Source organism: Pelophylax lessonae, assembly GCF_965119305.1.
Source record: "Pelophylax lessonae genome assembly, chromosome: 4".
Classification (NCBI taxonomy): domain Eukaryota; kingdom Metazoa; phylum Chordata; class Amphibia; order Anura; family Ranidae; genus Pelophylax; species Pelophylax lessonae.
The window spans coordinates 530,302,962-530,323,623 of record NC_138771.1 but is presented as its reverse complement, the minus strand read 5'-3'; the positions used below and the strand labels follow the sequence as shown (position 1 = coordinate 530,323,623).

Here is a 20,662-nt window from a genome sequence, read left to right as displayed (position 1 = left end):
CGTCTTGCTTCCAAATTCGCAGACTTCGGCTCTGTGACTGGCCAGAGCCGTGATGACGTCACTGAACCGGAGTCACTCTCAGACTCCACCCAACATGTTGCCTCATTTCCGGTGACACCGATACACAGAAGTGTGGTGAGGAGCAGATTTTCAACATGCAAATTTACATAGGTTTCATTCAATGTGAGCAGATTTTTTTTTTTTTTTCTAAATAAAATTTTTTATAAGTTGGCGATATTGTGCTATGTATATCTGTTTATATTCTGAGTGATATATGAATTGGGAAGCAAGAATTCAGAGAGATAAAGAACCTCCGAGATTGCCGGTGGAGTAAAATGTGGATCTAGGGAGGCAGACCATTGTGGTGAAAGGGATCAGGACCTGAAATTCTCTGCTGTAAAAGCGCTGTTTGACCGATTGGTCATTCCTTGAGGTGAGCAGTTTACGTCACCCGCAGGTGGTGGTTCAGGCTCACTGACATTACTTTAAGGATTTCTTTCGGACTCATTTCTTATTAACGAGTGTCACTTTGTGGACTGAGCACATGCGCATTGATATTGGACCCACGAGCACAGCTTTTTTGGACTTTTACTTATTACACAGTTTTAATTTGATGTTTTTTGTATAATCTTTGCACAATTGACTGCTATATTTTATTGATCGCTTTTATATAATTGAGTGCATATTTATGTAGAAAGGGATTATTATGAATGACCACATTGTTTCTTTATATATTATTGCTATATTTTTAGTGTTGGGAGGTCACTAGTTAATGGTTGCAGCTGTCCCCCTTTTTTCTTTGTTATTACTTTCATACACAAACCCAAAATTCAGCATCTCAGAAAATGAGAATATTGTGAATTATATCAACTAACACACTCAGGCTCTGTAGATTCCAAGACGCAAGAAAACAATTATAAAAACTGTTGGTTGAGGTGGTATCGGGTAACTACTTCAGATCAGGAACAGACAGAAAGTTTCATGTGGCATTAACTAGAGAGGAGACATTGCGGGATCTGGTGGCAGAGGAGACTGAGGACAAGGGGCAAACTGGTTAAAGGAAAAAGAAGAGGAATAAAACAAGCGGATCTGGATCATGTCACACAGCAGTTTAGCTGTGAAAATGAGATACCCCCTTGAGGGGAGCACCTTCCGATGAGTGCAATAGCATAAGGGGAGCACAGAGTGGAGCACTGGATGCGTTACAAGCATTAAAGTGCGATGCGTTAAAGAGCACCAGTCACGATTTAGAATTTTTTTTTTTCTCAACATTTATGAACTAATTATTTGCACCAGGACTTGATTGTTTATAGATTGGATGACTATATCTTTTACCACAGATTTTAATGTTTACTAGTCTATGGGCACAACAGGCACTTGTCACTTTATTTTATAATTGTATGTGTTGGTAATTCAATCGTTGGATTTTTGGCACATATTTAGAAGTGATTTAAACAGAGGTTTAATGCTTACACGCTTTTTGGGAAACATCCAATATGTGATTTCTAACAGATTATATTATATATTTGTTTCACAAAATAATGTGTTAATATATGGGAAAGCACAGAGCACCAAGCACTTGTTTTATTTATTTCAACTTAATGGGAAACACACACTTACACATTCGGGTAAAGCAGCGCCATACCTACTACTTCTTCAATCTTATAATATAGACCCTACCTAGAGTAGTTGTCTTAGTGGGACGCAGGAGCTCCCACAAAAGTATATAATCAACCATATGCATAAAACCTCTCCAAACTTCAATACTTTTCAGTAAGCCAACATTTCTGTACTAAAAATCTTTTTTTTTTTATTGCTCTCTTGGAATATTCTACTTTTCTGAGATACTGAATTTTGTTTTTTTTTTTACTAGCTGTAAGCCATAATCCTCAAAATCAAAATAAAGAAATGCTTGAAATGGAACACTGTGTACATATCTATAAAATAAAGAATAAATAAAAATAAATAATGAGTAATAACATATTGAAGGATCAAGCAATTAGTTATTTGGTAATTAGTAAAAAAAAATAAAAAACAACCCAGAGACAATTTTAAGAACGCATGAGACTTATGCATATCACTGTACAAACATGCATACCTAAGCCATCCGTGTCTTTATTACATAGTTTGAGGTTGAAAAAATACATCAGTCCATTCAGTTCAACCTATGATGGATGTGCGTTTGATGTTAACGTACATTGTATACCCCTCTATGTTGTGGTCTTTAAGGTGCCCATCTAATAGTTTTTTGACACTATCGATGCTCCCTGCTGATACGACTTGTGGAAGAGAAATCAACATCCTTACCGCTCTTACAGTGAAGAACCCCTTACGTATTTTAAGGTTAAACCGCTTTTCCTCTAGTTTTAGTGAGTGGCCACGTGTGTTATTGTATTCCCTTTCTCTGAAAAGTTTGTTCCTTATGCTAGGGTCATCTCCAGTACAGTATTTGTACATTGATATCATATCCCCTCTCAAACCTCTCTTCTCCAGAGAGAATAAGTTCAATGCTTTTAGTCTTTCCTCATAACGGATGTCCTCCATTCCCCTAATTATTTTTGCTGCCCTTCTCCGGACTCTCTCCAGCTCCAGAACATCCTTCTTGAGGACCGGTGCCCAGAACTGGACGGACCACTCCAGATGTGGCCGGACCAGAGTCTTGTAGAGTGGGAGAATAATCTCTATTTCTGGAGTGAATCCCCTTTTTTTTTTATACATGCCAGTATTTTGTTGGCTTTACTTGCAGCGGCTTGGCATTGCATGCCACTGCCAAGCCTGTTGTCCACTAGGACCCCCAGGTCCTTTTCCATTTTAGATTCACCCAGAGGTTCCCCCCTAGTGAGTAGCTTGCTTTTGTGTTTGACGCCCAAGAGCATTACTTTACATTTTTCAACATTAAACCTCATCTGCCATATAGTTACCCACCTCTATGTACTCACGTACTTGCTGTTTAAAGCGGTAGTATCATCTATTTTTTCACATTGCAGTATAGTAATGATCTGTGGCAGCATTATTTTACCTACCTTTTCCGATGCCTGTCACTGCAGCCGTTCTCCTCCGATATCGATCGCTGCTTTCATCGACGTCATTCGCGCATGCTCAATGTCATATTCTTTTCCGGCAAGATAATTAGCTTGCCGGAATATTGCTGTGTCTAGTGCGGGGCTGCGTCATTTCCTCTCCTAGACGTCAGCCCCGTGCTCCCGCGAGACTCCGACCTTCCCCCATTAAAAAAATTCTCCACTACACCATGTGATTTGCCACGTCACAGGAGAGTGATAGTGGAGTAGTGGAGAGACGAAGAAAACGTGTGGAGGGCAGAGCGGCAGTGAAGAGGAGATCGACCGAGATCAAGAGAGAAGAAATCAATAGTGCACCAATCACCCACTCACAAGTAATAAACTTTTAATTACTGACAATTTTTCCCCCTCCTTTCCTTCTCATATAAATGTAAATATATATTTATACATACATATATAGCTCTCTCTCTCTCTATAATATATATATATATATATATATATATATATGTGTATGTATATATATATATATATATATATGTATATATATATATATATATATATATATATATATATATGTATATATATATATATATGTATGTGTATATATATATATATATATATATATATATATATATATATATATATATATATATATATATATGTGTGTATATATATGTTTGTATGTGTGTGTGTGTATATATATATATATATATATATATATATATATATAGGCACATCTTTAGATTTACTGACCAGATTTAGATGGTGTTATATAGACATATTTATTATTATATTACATACATGTAGGCAGCTGAGCTCACCTCCTTTTCTCCACGATGCAATAAGGAAACGAAAGTGTACTGTTTCCCTATTTTTAGATCGTGGAGAGGGGGGGGAGCAATTGTGCATGAGGAATATGTTGGACAGCCTCCTATTGGCTGTCCAAATAGTGAATGAAACCAAAACGAGGCTTGGTTTCGGCGTTTACTGCGCATGCGCGGGATTTCGGCAATTATACTCGTACTGTGGGCGGAAGGGCAGGAGAAAACCACAGCAAGGATGGCGGCGCTGTGCTCTTCAGAAAACCGATATTAGAATCGGTTTTATTTCAGGTTAGCAACACTTACAATTGATTGCTTTACCTAAATTAGATTGAAAAGGACATTTTACTGGTGCTTAGGTTTTTAATTGCTGTAGTATGAGTGAGTTTACTACCGCTTTAAGTGGCATTAGCAGCCCACCATCTCTCAGTGGAATCACTGCTGTGGGGCAAGTAGACAGGCACAGCCTGGTACCCTTTCCATCCTGTCAATGTGATCCAATGTCATTTGTTCTAATTATTGCCTTATTGGTTTTAATGTGACAAACTTTTGTGGCTTTTATCAACTTCACTGATGTGAAAAGTCACATACATTGTGATTGAAAATGCCGCAAAATCTTACTTAAGGCTCAACCTGAAGCAATCTCCTTTCCCTCTGCTGACTAACAATTCTACTCTCCTTTCCAGGAGTTTTTAAGGAGCAGGTGTGGTTTTGTATAGGCTTCACATTCAACTTATGTCATTACTGGATGCCAGTGATCCTTTCCTGTGTTTTTTTTTTTTTTTTTTTTACAGAGGGCTTTAGCCCGCTGTTGGCTGAAAACGGGTCACAGGAGTGCAGAACAAACCGAACTGCACTCCTGTGATCCGTGAAAGTACAGCCAAAAAAGCTTTGGCAATACTTCCTCTTTAACGGTTTAAAAAACAGTTAAATTCAAGGAATGCCGTGATTCACTGTCAGCTCTGCTTGTGTTCTCAACTGAACGGTTATACTATCAAATGGTTACAATCATTACTGATCACATGTGAAGCACCATGAGGCTAAGATGGCAGCTTCCTTGGCTAAAAGGGATATGCAAGTTTTGTTCAATTTTAAAGAAAACCCTTGAGCAGTTATGGTGAACCTTGGTACCCCAGATGTCATGCACTCTGCAGTTTAGTTGAGCATCCTGGGAAAAGTAGTTCCAAAACATCCAGGGTGCCAAGGTTCGCCATCAAGGGGCGCCTGTAGATGAAAACTTGCCCAGCTTTGACCAAAGTTGAACAATATCCCTGTTATAATTGTAAATATTTACATAACTGTCAAAAGTTAACCATAGAAAAAAACTCCAGAGATGAAATCCCCCAGTTCTGCCTTCTTGCTAGGACATTGCTAAGACATTCCCAGGCAATACTCCCTCCTACCATAAAAGGAGTGCGGTCTTTCTCGGATTCAAACCCCCCTTAAATGTGCTCTCTCTTCTTTCCTCCACTGTGATTGGTGGGTGAGAGCATAAAAAGCTTAGAGCATCTTAGCAATGTCCTTCAACAAGGCAGGGCAGCGGGATGCCATCTGAGTTTTTCAGCCAGGCTTCGGGAGGTACATAGATGGCCTACACATATAGCATATATACATACAGTGCCTTGCGAAAGTATTCGGCCCCCTTGAACTTTGACCTTTTGCCACATTTCAGGCTTCAAACATAAAGATATAAAACTATAAATTTTGTGAAGAATCAACAACAAGTGGGACACAATCATGAAGTGGAACGAAATTTATTGGACATTTCAAACTTTGCTAACAAATAAAAAACTGAAAAATTGGGCGTGCTAAATTATTCAGCCCCTTTACTTTCAGTGCAGAAAACTCTCCAGAAGTTCAGCGAGGATCTCGGAATGATCCAATGTTGACCTAAATGACTAATGATGATAAATAGAATCCACCTGTGTGTAATCAAGTCTCCGTAATAAATGCACCTGCACTGTGATAGTCTCAGAGGTCCGTTTAAAGCGCGGAGAGTATCATGAAGAACAAGGAACACACCAGGCAGGTCCGAGATACTGTTGTGGAGAAGTTTAAAGCCGGATTTGGATACAAAAAGATTTCCCAAGCTTTAAACATCCCAAGGAGCACTGTGCAAGTGATAATATTGAAATGGAAGGAGTATCAGACCACTGCAAATCTACGAAGAGATGGCCGTCCCTCTAAACTTTCAGCTCATACAAGGAGAAGACTGATCATAGATGCAGCCAAGAGGCCCATAATCACTCTGATGAACTGCAGAGATCTACAGCTGAGGTGGGAGACTGTCCATAGGACAACAATCAGTCGTATACTGCACAAATCTGGCCTTTAAGAAAGCCATTTCTTAAAGATATCCATAAAAAGTGTCGTTTAAAGTTTGCCACAAGCCACCTGGGAGACACACTAAACATGTGGAAGAAGGTGCTCTAGTCAGATGAAACCAAAATCAAACTTTTTGGCAACAATGCAAAACGTTATGTTTGGCATAAGAGCAACACAGCTCATCACCCTGAACACACCATCCCCACCTTCAAACATGGTGGTGGCAGCATCATGGTTTGTGACTGCTTTTCTTCAGCAGGGACAGGGAAGATGGTTAAAATTGATGGGAAGATGGATGGAGCCAAATACAGGACCATTCTAGAAGAAAAACCTGATGATGGAGTCTGCAAAAGACCTGAGACTGGGACGGAGATTTGTCTTCCAACAAGAAAATGATCCAAAACATAAAGCAAAATCTACAATGGAATGGTTCAAAAATAAACATATCCAGGTGTTAGAATGGCCAAGTCAAAGTCCAGACCTGAATCAAATTGAGAATCTGTGGAAAGAACTGAAAACTGCTGTTCACAAACGCTCTCCATCCAACCTCCCTGAGCTCGAGCTGTTTTGCAAGGAGGAATGGGCAAAAATTTCAGTCTCTCGATGTGAAAAACTGATAGAGACATACCCCAAGCGACTTACAGCTGTGATCGCAGCAAAAGGTGGCGCTACAAAGTATTAACTTAAGGGGGCTGAATAATTTTGCACGCCCAATTTTTCAGTTTTTTATTTGTTCGAAAAGTTTGAAATATCCAATAAATTTTGTTCCACTTCATGATTGTGTCCCACTTGTTGATTCTTCACAAAAAATTACAGTTTTATATCTTTATGTTTGAAGCCTGAAATGTGGCAAAAGGTCGAAAAGTTCAAGGGGGCCGAACACTTTCGCAAGGCACTGTATATCCCCATTTAGACAAAGCTGCAGAGTTTGTTTCTATTTACAGACACACTTTCAACCTAAAAAGAGCAGTTTTTTTTGGTAAAGATAAATGTAATCCTTTAGTCTGCAGCTCTCTTGCGCTTGAGAACATCTGTAATTCTGCACTAATGACCTAAATTAAATTGGAAAGTGAAACTAGGTTCAAAACTGGGAGCAAGCAGGCCAAGAGGCATGCTGCATCTCTTCTGCAATAAATTAAACCTACCCACTTGCTTACAGTCTTCTGTGCAGCTCAGGATACATTCTTGGTACAGCGCCGGTATGCTGGGATGAATGAACTGCACAGGAGTTACATCATTCCAAGGTGGCCGAAGACCAATTCCCAGAAGAAGCCAGGGAGAATATGTCGGCACATGCAATGGACTTCATTGGCAACAAATCACTATAGCAGAGGAATATCTGCTGTTTTAAATCTGCTTTAACTGGAACAAAAAATGTAAGCAGTCAGGCTGTTTATTGCAGAAGAGACACAAGCTATGCTGCTTTTGCAATAAAACCAACCTACCTGGTTATTTGAAATCTTCTTTAGAATGTGAACTGAGCTTAGTAAACATTCTCAAATCACCCTGGAATAAAACTAGATGTTTACAGATCCTGAACCAGGAAGACGACCAAGTGAAGATGTCTGTGTCGGAGAGGGGGCGAGAGCAGGTGAGTTTAGTTCTGCTTTAAGGGCCTATTTACACTAGAACGACGTGTAGGAAACCTGCCCTTAGTGCCAATCTAACACATAGCATTCCAAATGCGCTACCCTTGTTATCGGCAGCGGGTGTCAGTGCAAAGTTAACTTGACAACCCATTTGCTGTGAATATCCAAAAAGTACTGCATGCACTACTTTTGGTACGCTGCGACTTCAGGCAATTGAAAATAGATGGAGCTGAAATCACACTGCACAGAACTGCAGCGTTCCTGTGCGATTCAAATGCAGTTCCTAGTTTCACGGTGTATTAAAAAAATCGCCGAAAGCATGTAACAGTACAATGTAAAGCAGCTGCGAGACATATTTATCAATCACATCTCATTATCTGGAGGTTGGGCCTGGAGAACAGGCTGTGTGCCCACATTCCAGGACATGTGAAATCCAGAAAGGGCTTCCTTTCACTCACTAATAAGTTCCTCTACAAGAGGAATCCTGGGCTAATGTAAGCTGATGACTCATTGCAATTGTTACAAAATTTCCTATAGAATTTCCAGATGACCTCACGTCACTTTTTTCCTGGTAGAACAATACGAAGTTGGAAAAAAAGGAGAACGTTACAAACCTCCGCTTTTCTCAACTAACTTAAGCAGAAAAGGGCAAGCACGCTAACTCAGAATAAGAAAATTGGATCTGATAAAATATCTAGACTGTATTTAAATCCTATGTTAGTGAAAATGCTTTCATAATCAATGTAATTAACCAAAGTGTCCCTTGAGGGCTGGCTACAGTTTTAATTTTGAAATCCTCTGTCCTCCCTCTAACCCCACAGCCCTAATTTTTAGTGCCATGGGAGTTCACATGCGCTTACGGACTTGTTGTGTGCATTTTAAAATGCCGTTTATGCCCATTCTTTCCACCCCCACCCCCATTTACTGAAGCGGAACTATAAGCTTCAGTGAATGAAAACTGAATGGAGGAGGCAGGCCCGTCATTCATCTGCCCCTCCTCCATTTAAGGAGTCCCTTATTCTGATCATAGACACGGCAGGTAACTGATCGCGCAAGCCTGTGGGAAACAATCCTGGGAGGACATCATATGATGTCCAACCAGGATAATAGGCCTCCCACCTGGTTGTCATTTTACAATAGGGCGGGCAGGAAAGAGTTAAAAATATTGTTTTGCATATTTTAAGCTGATGGAGTCCCTCCTCAAGCCACTTGTTTGGAGGAACACCAAACACAAGCTGTCATGGAGGAAGCATAAAAATCTCACGGATCTCGGAGGCATGGCACTCCCAGATTTAAATTCATACTACCTGGCATCTCAACTGTCTCAGCTCTACCATATAGACAAAATTGACAGGTTTAGATTCTTCGCCCTACTGTGCCCTGCATGGTCACACCCGTCAACTGACCCCCTATCCACAATAGCGAGTGGGCTACGGGGGGCAGGGATCCAAGGTGATAGAGGGTCCCATTTGTTTCAGTATAGGCGCATATGGGATGTGGTATCTGATAAACTCAATCTCCCCCAATTTCATGAATTTACACAACACTGCACTTCTTAAGTTCTGTTCTATCTCAGACTCGAATGCGTGGAGCACTAGAGGCATTTATCATTTATCCCACCTACTGGCAAATGGAAGTTTTAAATCCTTTGATATGCTGAAAGCTGAATACCAGTTGCCAAATCATATTTTCTTTACATACTTGCAAGTTCGACATGCCTTCCAAACCCAGTTTGCTTTTGTGGCCCCACTGATTGACTCTACCCCTGTCATGGACGTAATTAAGAGCACTGACCTAATCGCAACATTTTATGCCTTGCTGCCCCTCCCCCCCTCGTCCAAAATTGCTAATGCACTTAAACCAAGATGGGAGAGCGATATTGGCACCCAGGAGGATGAGGAGTAAAGCTTTGGACACTTGCAAACTAGTTATTTCCGAAACGGTTTGATTCTTCACCGCCGCTCCAATCTTATCCCTCTCAGAATGGCTAGGTATAGAGGAGACCATAACACCCTATGTCCGATGTGTAAATGCAACCAGGGTACCTTTTATCACTTAATTCAGCACTGCCCAGAAATTCAAGACTACTTGAAGCAGATAATACAGTTTCTGCACAACATGGGCTCTCCCCTAAAACTACACTCTAAACCATGCTTATTAGCGATATTCCCAGATATGGATCTATATAGATAAACTATATAGATAATCTATATAGAGCAGGCTCTGAGGAAGAGGCACAGCCTCGAAACACGTCAGCCCTCTGCTTCTATGAGATATTGGACTCCTACAATGAGGCGGCTTTATGGAACTGATATGCTTGTTTTCTACGTATGTTTGTGAGTAGCCGATTTTTATCTTGATATTTTAAATAAACTCGCTGAGGATAATGCGCTAGGCTGGTGCGCTCTTTTCTTTGTTTTATATCTACAGTGAGAACAACCTCCCGAGCTTAACACTTGGTTGATAGACATAAACAATACTTTGTCGTACAGAAGGTTTTTTTTTTTTTTTTTTTCAGAAGGTTTATATAAGCATAGAGGCTGCCCTTCCAAATTTCATAAGATATGGGACAGATGGCTTCAGGTTCCAGAAACACGTAGTTAGTCGTGGTCTTCGAGTACGTGCCTCATTATTTAAGTAGTAAAGGGTATGCAATTCTTAATGTTTTACTGAAGCACAATGATTTGTTCCGTCAATCAAAGATCTAAATCCCTACTCTCCTCTATCGTATACTGCGCTATATCTTGCACAATGCGGTATTTACCAGGGATGAAGAAACCCGATTATGGTTTGTTAATTTTTTTTTGTTATTATTTGTTCCTTGATTCTTTGTCAACCAGCCGACTGTACATTCTTATGTAGAATGTATAACCATGTATAATTGCAATAAAGAAACTGTTTAAGCAAAAAAAAAAAAAAAAAAAAAGTTTTTTTAATTAACAGACTTTAAAACAGGACCATAAATTGATAAAAATCAATGAGAGATCTATATTTTTACTTTTTTTTTTTTTTTACTATTCTTATGTATTTTTTTTTTTTTATCCATTTGCACATATGTACTTAATTGTGTGTCCAGCCCTCTCTGCTCTGCAAACAAGCATTCTGGTGGCTGGAATTATTGGGGAAAGACAAAATTATCACCAACACTTCTTTCTTCTGCATTCAAAGGTCAGCCATTATTGAAAATTGGGCATTGCTACACTAATTAGTACAAGGACTTCAAAAGGGAGACCAAAACATATCAGCGATATTTGTGCCTGTTTGTTTTTCATTCACAAATTTGAGAGCCAGATTTTACTCCAAAATTAGGAATTCCAAAGATGCACATGGTTATATGACTGTTACTGAAGAAAACAAGGCAACAACCCAGAGTAAATCATGATTTCAAGTGCATCATCCCAGCTGAACATGCTAGAAAATTTTAGCCTCTTGATCAAGCATACAGTTACATGATCTATTCCTATTTTTCCCCATTTCAGACTTCAAATACCGCTAAAGGGAATGTCATCCAGATGTTTTGAGCAGCTTTTTAATGAAATAGTTTATTGCATGAAGCCCGAAGTGTAAAATACTTGCCTAATTCAATATTTTGAGAATATTAGGCACCTCAAGGCATTTGCAAGTCAAGTCTGTTTAATTTAAAGCTGAAATCCAGGCAGAGATATAGACAGATATATAACATACAGGATTATTATAGTTCTGTACTCATTAGTATACTGTGTAAAAGCAAGCAGTGTAAGGCATCATGCACACTGGATGTTTTGCTAACTCTCCTAAATTCCTCCTGGCAGAAGAAGAGCTTTGGCAGAAAAAAATAGGCGTAAACTCATGTAACGTGTTTAGCCACGTCAAACACCCCTTTACCATTTATTTTCCTGTCTGTACCCCTGTTCAGAAGAAGATTTCCCCTCACTTTCTGTCCCTAGGACAACTGAATTTTGAAAATGTTGGGTTCAGTGGAGACCACTTTTTCCCATGAGAACTCTTACAGGAGTGAATTTCCCTTCCTATGGGTAGATTTTCTATCACTTCTGTTGTCTCCCTCTGTTTGTAAGTAGGAGTCATTTGTAAGTCGGATGTTTGTAACATGGGGACCGCCTGTACAGTGAAACGAAAACTCAGAGGAGAGAGAGCACAGTGAGAAATAACCACAGTCTGCTGCTTCTCCTTTCACTGTCCAATCACAGGGCGGGTGTGGGAGGAGAATGTTAAAGGATTGTTCACAACTCCTTTTGGCTGCATAGATCAACTCACTTTCAATAAAATGGCACATAATACAAAAAAAAAAAAAAATTATATATTTATTTGTGTTGTATTCACATTACAATGCTGCATTGAGATGAGTTACTGCATTTTTACACAGCACAACTCACTGCAGGTCACTGTACCCTGCTCTGGTGTTACAAAGGAATAAAAAATAGATTTTTTTAATGCACTGTAAAATCTCTTTCTCTGTGTACATTGAAGGACACAGCTTGGCAAGGAATCTTGACGGTAAGGCCCCTTTCTCACGAGGCAGATCTGCATGGCGGACCAGCTAGCTCAATGGAGATTGCTCCGTTGACCCAGCTGAGCAAGCAGATGACCAGCCCCTCTCTGCTCACTGTGCAGAGACAGACCTGTCAGAGTCCCACTCTCCTCTACGGGGAGATGGGATGAAAACGTATTGCCATCCGTCTGTTTTCAGCGGATCTTGTCAGATCGGATGGCAGGTGTGTCATGTGTCCGCTGACATCTGCCTGCCCACAGAAGAGAGTGGGTGGCCTGATCTGGACCTGATTAGGCCGATCATGTGAAGGGGGCCTAAAGCTATACAGCCACCTCCAGGAGTAAGACACTAGGCACAAAAACAAAGTAACACCTAGAGTCAGGCCCCTGTTGGTAGCCAAACAACCCCCCACATACCCATCTGCTACAGACAAGATCAGTAAGTGACAAAACAGTACAATAAAACCAGGGGGAGGGAGCTGTGTCTTTCAATGTGCACAAAAAAGTGGTTTTATAAGAAGTACAAAAAAATAATAGTTATTATAATAGTGACCTAACGGCGTGCTGACGTCATCTCCGGAAGCTTATCGAGGGAACGGATGCGCCTTGCCGTCCGGCCGGCGGCTCTACATCCTTCGCTAATTTTTCTTCTTTGTTTGTAAGTACACTACCTTATGTGAATAAATCTGTTGGAAGTTTTTACACTATTGGTGCCTTCTCTTTCCTTTATCGGCTGGTCTGGCGTTGCAACCCTGAGAAACACAGTGGCTCAGCTTGTGGCATAGGGGGTCTGAGAGGCCACCTAGGCACATTAAGCGGTACATCGTGGTACTTATCAGTGATTTGCCCGGATTGTCATTGGGACCCTGAGGTTACCTCTCCATTGGGAAAATATACCAAGTGTTATCGAGCATTTTTCTTATGGTCTGGTAAGAGGCTTTATACGCTCTTGGGTGGCTTGCTGATATTGGTGCATGTGGATTCAACGTTCTGCTGGCTTTTCATTTCCATCTGGTAAGAGGCCTTATGTCTGGTGGTGGTTCACCTTTTCTATACTTGGATAGAATACACCTATACAGATCTATCTGGTAAGAGGCTCTACGTTTGGTGGCGGTCCTTTTTTCTTCTGATTTGATTACATGCCTTTTTACTAGTCATTTTGGTAAGCGGCTGCACAATTGGTGAAGGATTCACAGTATTTGTAGTCCTACACAGTTATAATATTGACAATTTTGTACGGTATCACGCTATGGATTATTATTTTTCCTTCACATGATACACGACCACAATATTGGGAGTTCCTTGCGCTAGAATTCCATTGGATCACCTGGGCACGTGAACTCATCTCATCACATGAATTCTGCAATTTAAAATTGCCGTTCTGGTAAGCACAATTCCTACGGGATCTTTTGGAAGCAGCACAAGATTTCATACATCACTAGTCACTTTATGATATTTGGGACTTTAAACAGTTGGACATTCATTTGTTTATTTTTCAATTTAGCGCGACTTATACAATATATAGTGACCATAGAGTGCTAAGAAGACCAAAAAACACAATAGGGGTGGTGGGGGGGAATGGTACATCTTGGCCAAAGCCAGGCCATGAGGTGTTGCCAGGAGGGAACTGAAATGGAGCCCAGTCTTAGATTCCTGCAGTAGCTCCAGCCCCCGGTAGCACAGGAAGGCCACCATGAGAAGACATGCACACGTACAATAAACAGCATCACTACCTACACACCGTGACCTATGAATGAGGCGATAATCAGTCCCCAAAAAAAGAAGGCAGCCAAAGCTTCAAGGAGAGCTGCCAGCAGACAAGCAGCCATCCCAGTACAGGAAATGGGTACATGTTCCTTACACACCCAGGACAAGAACATGATAGGACTCCCAAGGAAAGAAGGTGCCCTGAAGGAGGAGAACTAACCAGACCCTCAAACGCCAACACAAAAGGAGAATAGAGAAGAAATACCTACACATCCAGCAGACATAGAGCTGTAGCTTTCCCAGTAAAGTCAACGTCCCAATGAAGTAGAGGCGGCTGTCATCCAGGGGGAACACTGGCACAAAGGCTCATTCGGCCATATGTGTTCCTCATGAGATATCTCACAGGCCACCCCACACCCAGATGGGCAGTTGCCCCACATGTATCTAGCGGTCTGCATGAGCTTGATGACCAAGTTGGGGTGACTTCTATGATCTAGATTATCCAGCCTGTCGGCCAGATGGGCTGTTGATTGAAAATCTGAAAGAAAACCTTAAGAAGGAAAAGGAACGAACAGTCTAAACAGGAAGTTCGGTCCTTACCCCTAGACATTAGAAAAAACCTGAGCTGCCTATAGCAGATAGGGGGGTTTGGCCACCCCTAGGTGGCTCTTTGTTTCCTGTGCCTAATGTCCTATTCTAGGAAACTATTACAAAAAAAAAAAAAAAGCACACCAAAAGCACAGTATGCTTAAAGTACAAATAGCAAATAGGTACCATAACCCTAATACCCTAATGTCAAGATTCCTTGCCAGGTTGTATCCTTCAAGGCAAGGAGGAGAGAACAAATTATAGGCTGGCAGGATCAAACATCCCTAAAGCTGAACTACACATAAATCGTTTTATGCCTGCCAAATTATTTAGATTTCTGGGCATATACTAGATTGTAAGTGTAACATAAATATCAGATATGGAATAGCTTTGAGTTAGCGAAATATGAAATATGAAGTGATCTGTAGAAATATGTAGTGAATTGTAGATGTAATGTAATTTTGGGTTAATTAATGTATTATCACACACATGTCCTGTTAGTAGCATTTGAAAAGACACAGCTGGTCTCTCTGGGATAGGGTTGACACCTGGTTGCCAATTAAGGTCCCCCATGCAATTGAAAAAAAAATGGTCACCTTCCGGGTAGCTTCAAAAAGGAGACTGCTAGTCATTTTGGCTGCAGAAATCCGCAGGAGGGCGACAATAGGTTCCCAACCGTCTGTGAGCTGATCAAAGGAATGTATTTTGTCTCTCATAAAAGTTAAAATATTAGTGGTAAAGAGATGAAAATAATTCCTTCTTGTGGCTCACATGTGGGGCGACACGTACATGTAAATCTGTGTCTGTGGCATGTGTGGGGTCCGGGAAAATTGCACAAAACCATTGTATGGCGCCTGATTGCGGCAGGCAAGCAGTGTTTGGTACTGTCGTGATCAGACCAACGCGCTGGTGTGTGAACTCCTATCCCTGACCCAGCGGTCAGCGCCATTCTGGGCCAATTTCACTCTGGTCAGTTCAGAACATCGGGTGGGCTGAGCAGGGCACAACCCACTGGGGGTTGATTGGGTAAGGGCTAAAGTCCAGCCCACATCAATATTCCAATAAATTGGGAAAGTTGAAATTTGCACGGGGTTCTCCCTTGAAGCCAGTTCTGAACTGAGGAGTTCCTGCACGATTTCCGGTATGCTTCTGCCAAAGAGATAAGCTTAGGTAGAGTTTATTTCTGTCTTATTCCCTTTTATTTTCATAGCAAATTGCCAATTGTGTGTCTTTTTATCTTTTGTGTATTTTTTGTAACTGCTTTTGTTTTGTATATATTTTTTTATGCACTGCCCACTTTCGGAATATTAAATTATAAAATAATAAGTGACTTCTGTGTACTAAGCTAGGACTCATACCTCTAAAGAGATTGTTTGCATATTAGTGCCTAAATCGCTTGATATACGCTACATGACAATCTGTATGCAATTGCACTGTGTGTTGGCAGATTGCATGCAGATTGTACACCAGACGGAGATCTGTGTGTGTGTGGTGTCCCAGTAGACCAGTCTGCGGACAAGCTGTTGGGTGGTGGCAGGCTATCGTTTGTGGTGTGTGGGTTTGGGGACAGTGGGAAGAGTGATTAGCACAGGGGTTCTGGCTTGTAGGATAGCTGGAGGAATCCTAGTAGTGTGTGGTAATTGCTAGACTGCTCCCCCACTATTAGAGTGCACCAGATTGTATGTAAGATTTGTATCTGCCTGTGTGTGGTCAGCCAGCTGGATTGGAGTGGAGTCTCCCTCTAGTGGTGACCGAAGGCAGTGCAGGCTGTGAAAGTATTGCAGCCAATCTAATTACTTAGTAGGAATTTTCTTTATTTCCGTTATCCCCTTATACTCCCCAGTCACGATTCACTGCGTCTCGGTTAGCTAGTCGCCGTGGGCGTGGTCGAATCATGACCGTAAGCTCTAACAAGCAGGCCCTCTGAATCCTCCTGTATTAAATTGTATTGCAACTGTACTGTCTGCCCTCATGTTGTAAACCACTGCACAAACTGTTGGCGATTGGCGCTATATAAAATATGTATAATAATAATAATCCAGTCCCAAGGTTTATACAGCCCTGTCTGGAAGGGAAGGCGATCAGACTTTTCCCTGTTGCAATTCATAAACACTTTCATACCTTGCCCATACCCCAGCCTGTGATTGGAAAATTAAAGTTGAAGCCGCAAACAGATTAGGTAATTTATATTTTTCTCTCCTCCCATCAGCATGCTGCTTGCACAACAAATTGGCTCTATGTGCTGCTCTCCTTCCACCACCACTCCGAGTCCTGCAGTATAGGTAAATGCTAGAGGGTGAAACCAGGTCACACTCAAGTACTTACGCTTGCATTTAAAACATACATTTAATTATGCATTAATTAAAAAGTTACATTAACCTGTATCCTTTATATCTTCCTGGAGTGCAGCTTTAAAACAGAAAAGGAAGTGTAATCACAATGTTCATGTGGACAAAAATGTACTCAGCCACCAATTCAATTTTTAAACACATATGGGAAAAATTTTTCTGGGGGACACACTTTATTTCTTTCATGATACGTAAACCTATAAAAATTATAACAAATGTCAGTATTACCTCCCAGAAGCTGTCGCTTGACACTTCTACTCCTACTGAATCATCATAGTTTCCAGACATGATGTCCGAAGAGGGAATGCAGAGGTGAGCGGGATCAAAATCGTCCTACGTCTTGTCTACTAGACAGTCAATGCCTAAAAAAAAAAAAAAAAAAAAAAAAAAAAAAAAGCACAGTAGGTTTTAAGTACAAACCCATAAAAATACACAGACAAGGTTATTTCAATGTACTTCAAAACATCGAAAGCTTACGCTGCATAAAATGATTGTTTTAAGACTTTCCTAAAATGACTGTCAGAAGAATCTGCCACAAAAAAATATGTAATTACAGTTGCCAATGGAAATAACTATGCTATATCCAAAATAAGGAGTTTTTATTTACCTGTAAAATCCTTTTCTTGGTGTACAGTACAAAACCCAGACTCCTTTAAATCTTGACCATGGGTTCTATGCTGCCACCTACAGATGAGGCCACAGGCAAAAAAATAGGATTCCCTCCACCAGTAGGACTAGGCAGAACAAAAAACACCTGATGGGCCATCCTCAGCTTGGTGCATAACCACCCTTTCTGCTCTAGGTAATCAGTTTAGTAGCAACAAGTATTAGAAGTAACAGAACTCCATAGAGGGGTGGGTTCTTTGTCCATCAACGAACTCAGACAAGTGGATTTTACGGTAAGTACAAAAATCCCATTTTCTCTTTCGTTGATCAGACAGAGCACTCCATAAATCATAACTACTTGGACGACCAAAGGCAGCACCAAAAAAGAAAAATGAGGGGTGGGGAAAATAACCCAAGGCAAAACATAAGTGCCCTTAACCAGGACACAGGAGTCTTAACCGGGTCACAGGAGCCCCGTCTGAAAAGCACCCCTCAAGAGGGAACAGCCCCTCCTTAACCGCAGCCTGCAAAACTTTGTGGCCATCTGCAGATGTCAAAGTATCTACCTTATAAAATTTTGTGAAGGTATGCACCGAAGACCAAGTGGCTGCCTTGCAAACTTGCAATATTGATGCCTGATGAGGGAAGGCCCAAGAAACACTCAGTGCCAGAGCAGAATGCGCCGTGATAGGGAAAAGGTGGAACCTGACCTTTAATGGAATAGGCCTGAGTCGCCGTCTGTCTGATCCATCTGGAGACGGTAGCCGAAGAAGCGGCCAGCCCTTTTCTTGGTCCATCCGTAACCACAAAAAGCGAGTCTGACCTCCGAAAGGACTCAGTAGCTGCCAGATACACCTGAATCGCACGAACCAAGGTATGCACAGCAAAATCCTTTGGATGAGCAGGGTTGGGACACAAGGAGGCCAACACAATGTCCCCATTTAAATGGAAGTCAGAGACAACTTTGGGCAGGAATGATGGACAGGGACAAAGAACCACTTTATCCCTATGGACCACCAAATAAGGACTGTGACAGGATAATGCTGTCAATTTGGATACAATGCAGGCCAAGCTAATAGCCACCAAGAAAGCCACCTTCTGGGATAACTTGGACAAGGGAATCTCCTGAATATTCTCAAATGGAGGTTTCTGGAGAACCGAAAGCCCTAAATTTAAATTACGTGATGTAAAAAAAGAGACCGTACAGGTGGAGCCACATGATGAGCCCCCTGAATGAAGGTACAAACTAAAAAGTGTGTAGCTAGGAGTCGCTGAAAGAAGATTGCTAAGGCAGATACCTGGCCCTTGATAGTACTCAAGGCCAAATTCTGATCAACGCCCCGTTGAAGAAAGGTTAAGATCTGAGCCACAGAAAAGGATCGAGGAAAAGCTCCAATCGACTCACACCAAGAAATGTACGCTTTCCACGTAAGATGGTATATCTTGCTGGAAGATGACTGATCCTGACAAGCCTCTATCCCCCTCAGTACCTGGCTTTCAATAGCTAAGCCATTAAAACCAGTGACTGAAGCAGGATGGTAGATTAGCCCTTGGGACAATTGGTTTTCTCTGAGAGGAAGCCCCAAAGGGACGTTTATGGTCACCAGGATGATTGGAAGATCCTCGCTCTGGATTCCTTGCAGGAACTGCGGAAGAAGCCTGAGCCGAGGATGATACTTGCCTTACTGTGGCTCTTGGAAGCCTGCGGCGTCTGTCAGAGGACCCCGTCACAAACTTCAAAATCCTCCTGTGGAGCCGAAACTGCTAAAAGAGCTGCATTAAAGACAGTGCAAACAGAACTGTCTTGAAGCTGGATACCACCAGACTCAAACTGTATGCAAATCGGGAGATAGAACTATCTGTGTGACAGCAGCCGGTGAATCACAGCCTGTGGCTCCTGAAATTTGTCCAGAGGAAGGACCACCCTGGTCAGAATAAAAATCAAACCTAGGAAAAATCAATTCCCTGGACAGGGATAGGTGGGAATTTGCCCCCCCCCCCCTTCTGGGTACCCCTAAAAGAAACATTTTGCGGATCTCGTTGACGCTCACAAAAGTCATCCACGGGCCGGAAACCAGCGAAGATGTGCCCCCCCCCACACCCAAATAATGGGGGAGGGCAGACCTTTATGCTGAAGGGGTCTTATCTGCTGGTTCGGATAAGCAAACTCTTGGCTTACCAGGCCAAGGTTGCTGGGAACCTCCCGGGGAAGATTTAAAAGATCTATTTCCCTTATTTTCCGTCCTAGAAGCACCAAATAATTTTCTATGGGCTGAGAAGGAAGGCCACCGTCTGCGACGAGGCTTCTTCCCTTTCCTTGACTGTGGCAGGAAGGTACTCTATCAGATGAGACAGACTGAGCATGGGAAGGTGGGGGTCAGTGAGGGAGATGTGACCCTGAGGCTCCAAAAGAAAAGGAAGACCTTGCAGTACAAAAACTTTTGGCACCACTAAAGGATCCCCTTAAGGCTCAGGGTACCCATCAGCAGAGAGAAAGCTAACAGGGGCCCTCAAGGACCCTACCCTACCGACCGGAGGAGCGCTGAGACTTCAAACCCAGCATCATCATTGACACCATCCTTGTTCATATTTCCCAGGCATAGGAAGAGGAAACTGAGGAGAAAGAGGAGGAACTTCAGCATCACCATGAGGCTTCCATCGTCTCCCTGACTAAGGGAAAAGGGACCCGTGACATCACACCATCAGTTACAGCATGCTGTCAGGATCGTCCCTGGGCCCTCTGCAACGCTGCATCCTCTTTAAGGTGACCCCCCAAGGAAGGACACACGTTTAGGGCAGACTCCGCTGCGCACTGTGCAGTGTGGGTATAGTGCAGGGGAGTCCCAGTGCAAACAGTAGGACATGCACCTAGGGGTCCCTTACACTGGGACCCCTCACGACTACCAGGCTAGGATGCACACTATCCCAGGACCCTTTCAGTGTGGGGATAGCAGGGGGGACCCCGGGGGTCTCTGCTGCATCCTCTGCCCTGGGACCCCCACCAGACTCCAGGTCCAGACCAGGGGGGGAAGCCAGAGATGTATGGGAGAGGGGGAACCTGCAGGCCTGACCTGACCGTCCCTGGGAGGTTACCCACGTCTACCCTATATATAAAAAAAAAAAAAAAAAAAAAAAAAAAAAAAAAAAATCGCCAAAAGGGAAGAAGAGGG

The 20,662-nt window shown here is 42.0% G+C and overlaps 1 protein-coding gene across 2 annotated transcripts in view; it reads right to left on the bottom strand.

Moving 5' to 3' along the window:
• The window catches only part of PACSIN2 (protein kinase C and casein kinase substrate in neurons 2), a 114,386-nt gene extending 97,146 nt beyond the window's left edge, over nt 1-17,240 (bottom strand). For both annotated transcript variants that reach the window (XM_082254271.1, XM_082254272.1), the window contains exon 1: nt 17,115-17,240. In XM_082254271.1, the coding sequence (XP_082110397.1) occupies nt 17,115-17,174 (60 nt within the window). In that variant the 5' untranslated portion in view covers nt 17,175-17,240. The remainder of the gene's footprint in view (nt 1-17,114) is intronic.
• Nucleotides 17,241-20,662: the final 3,422 nt, after the last annotated feature.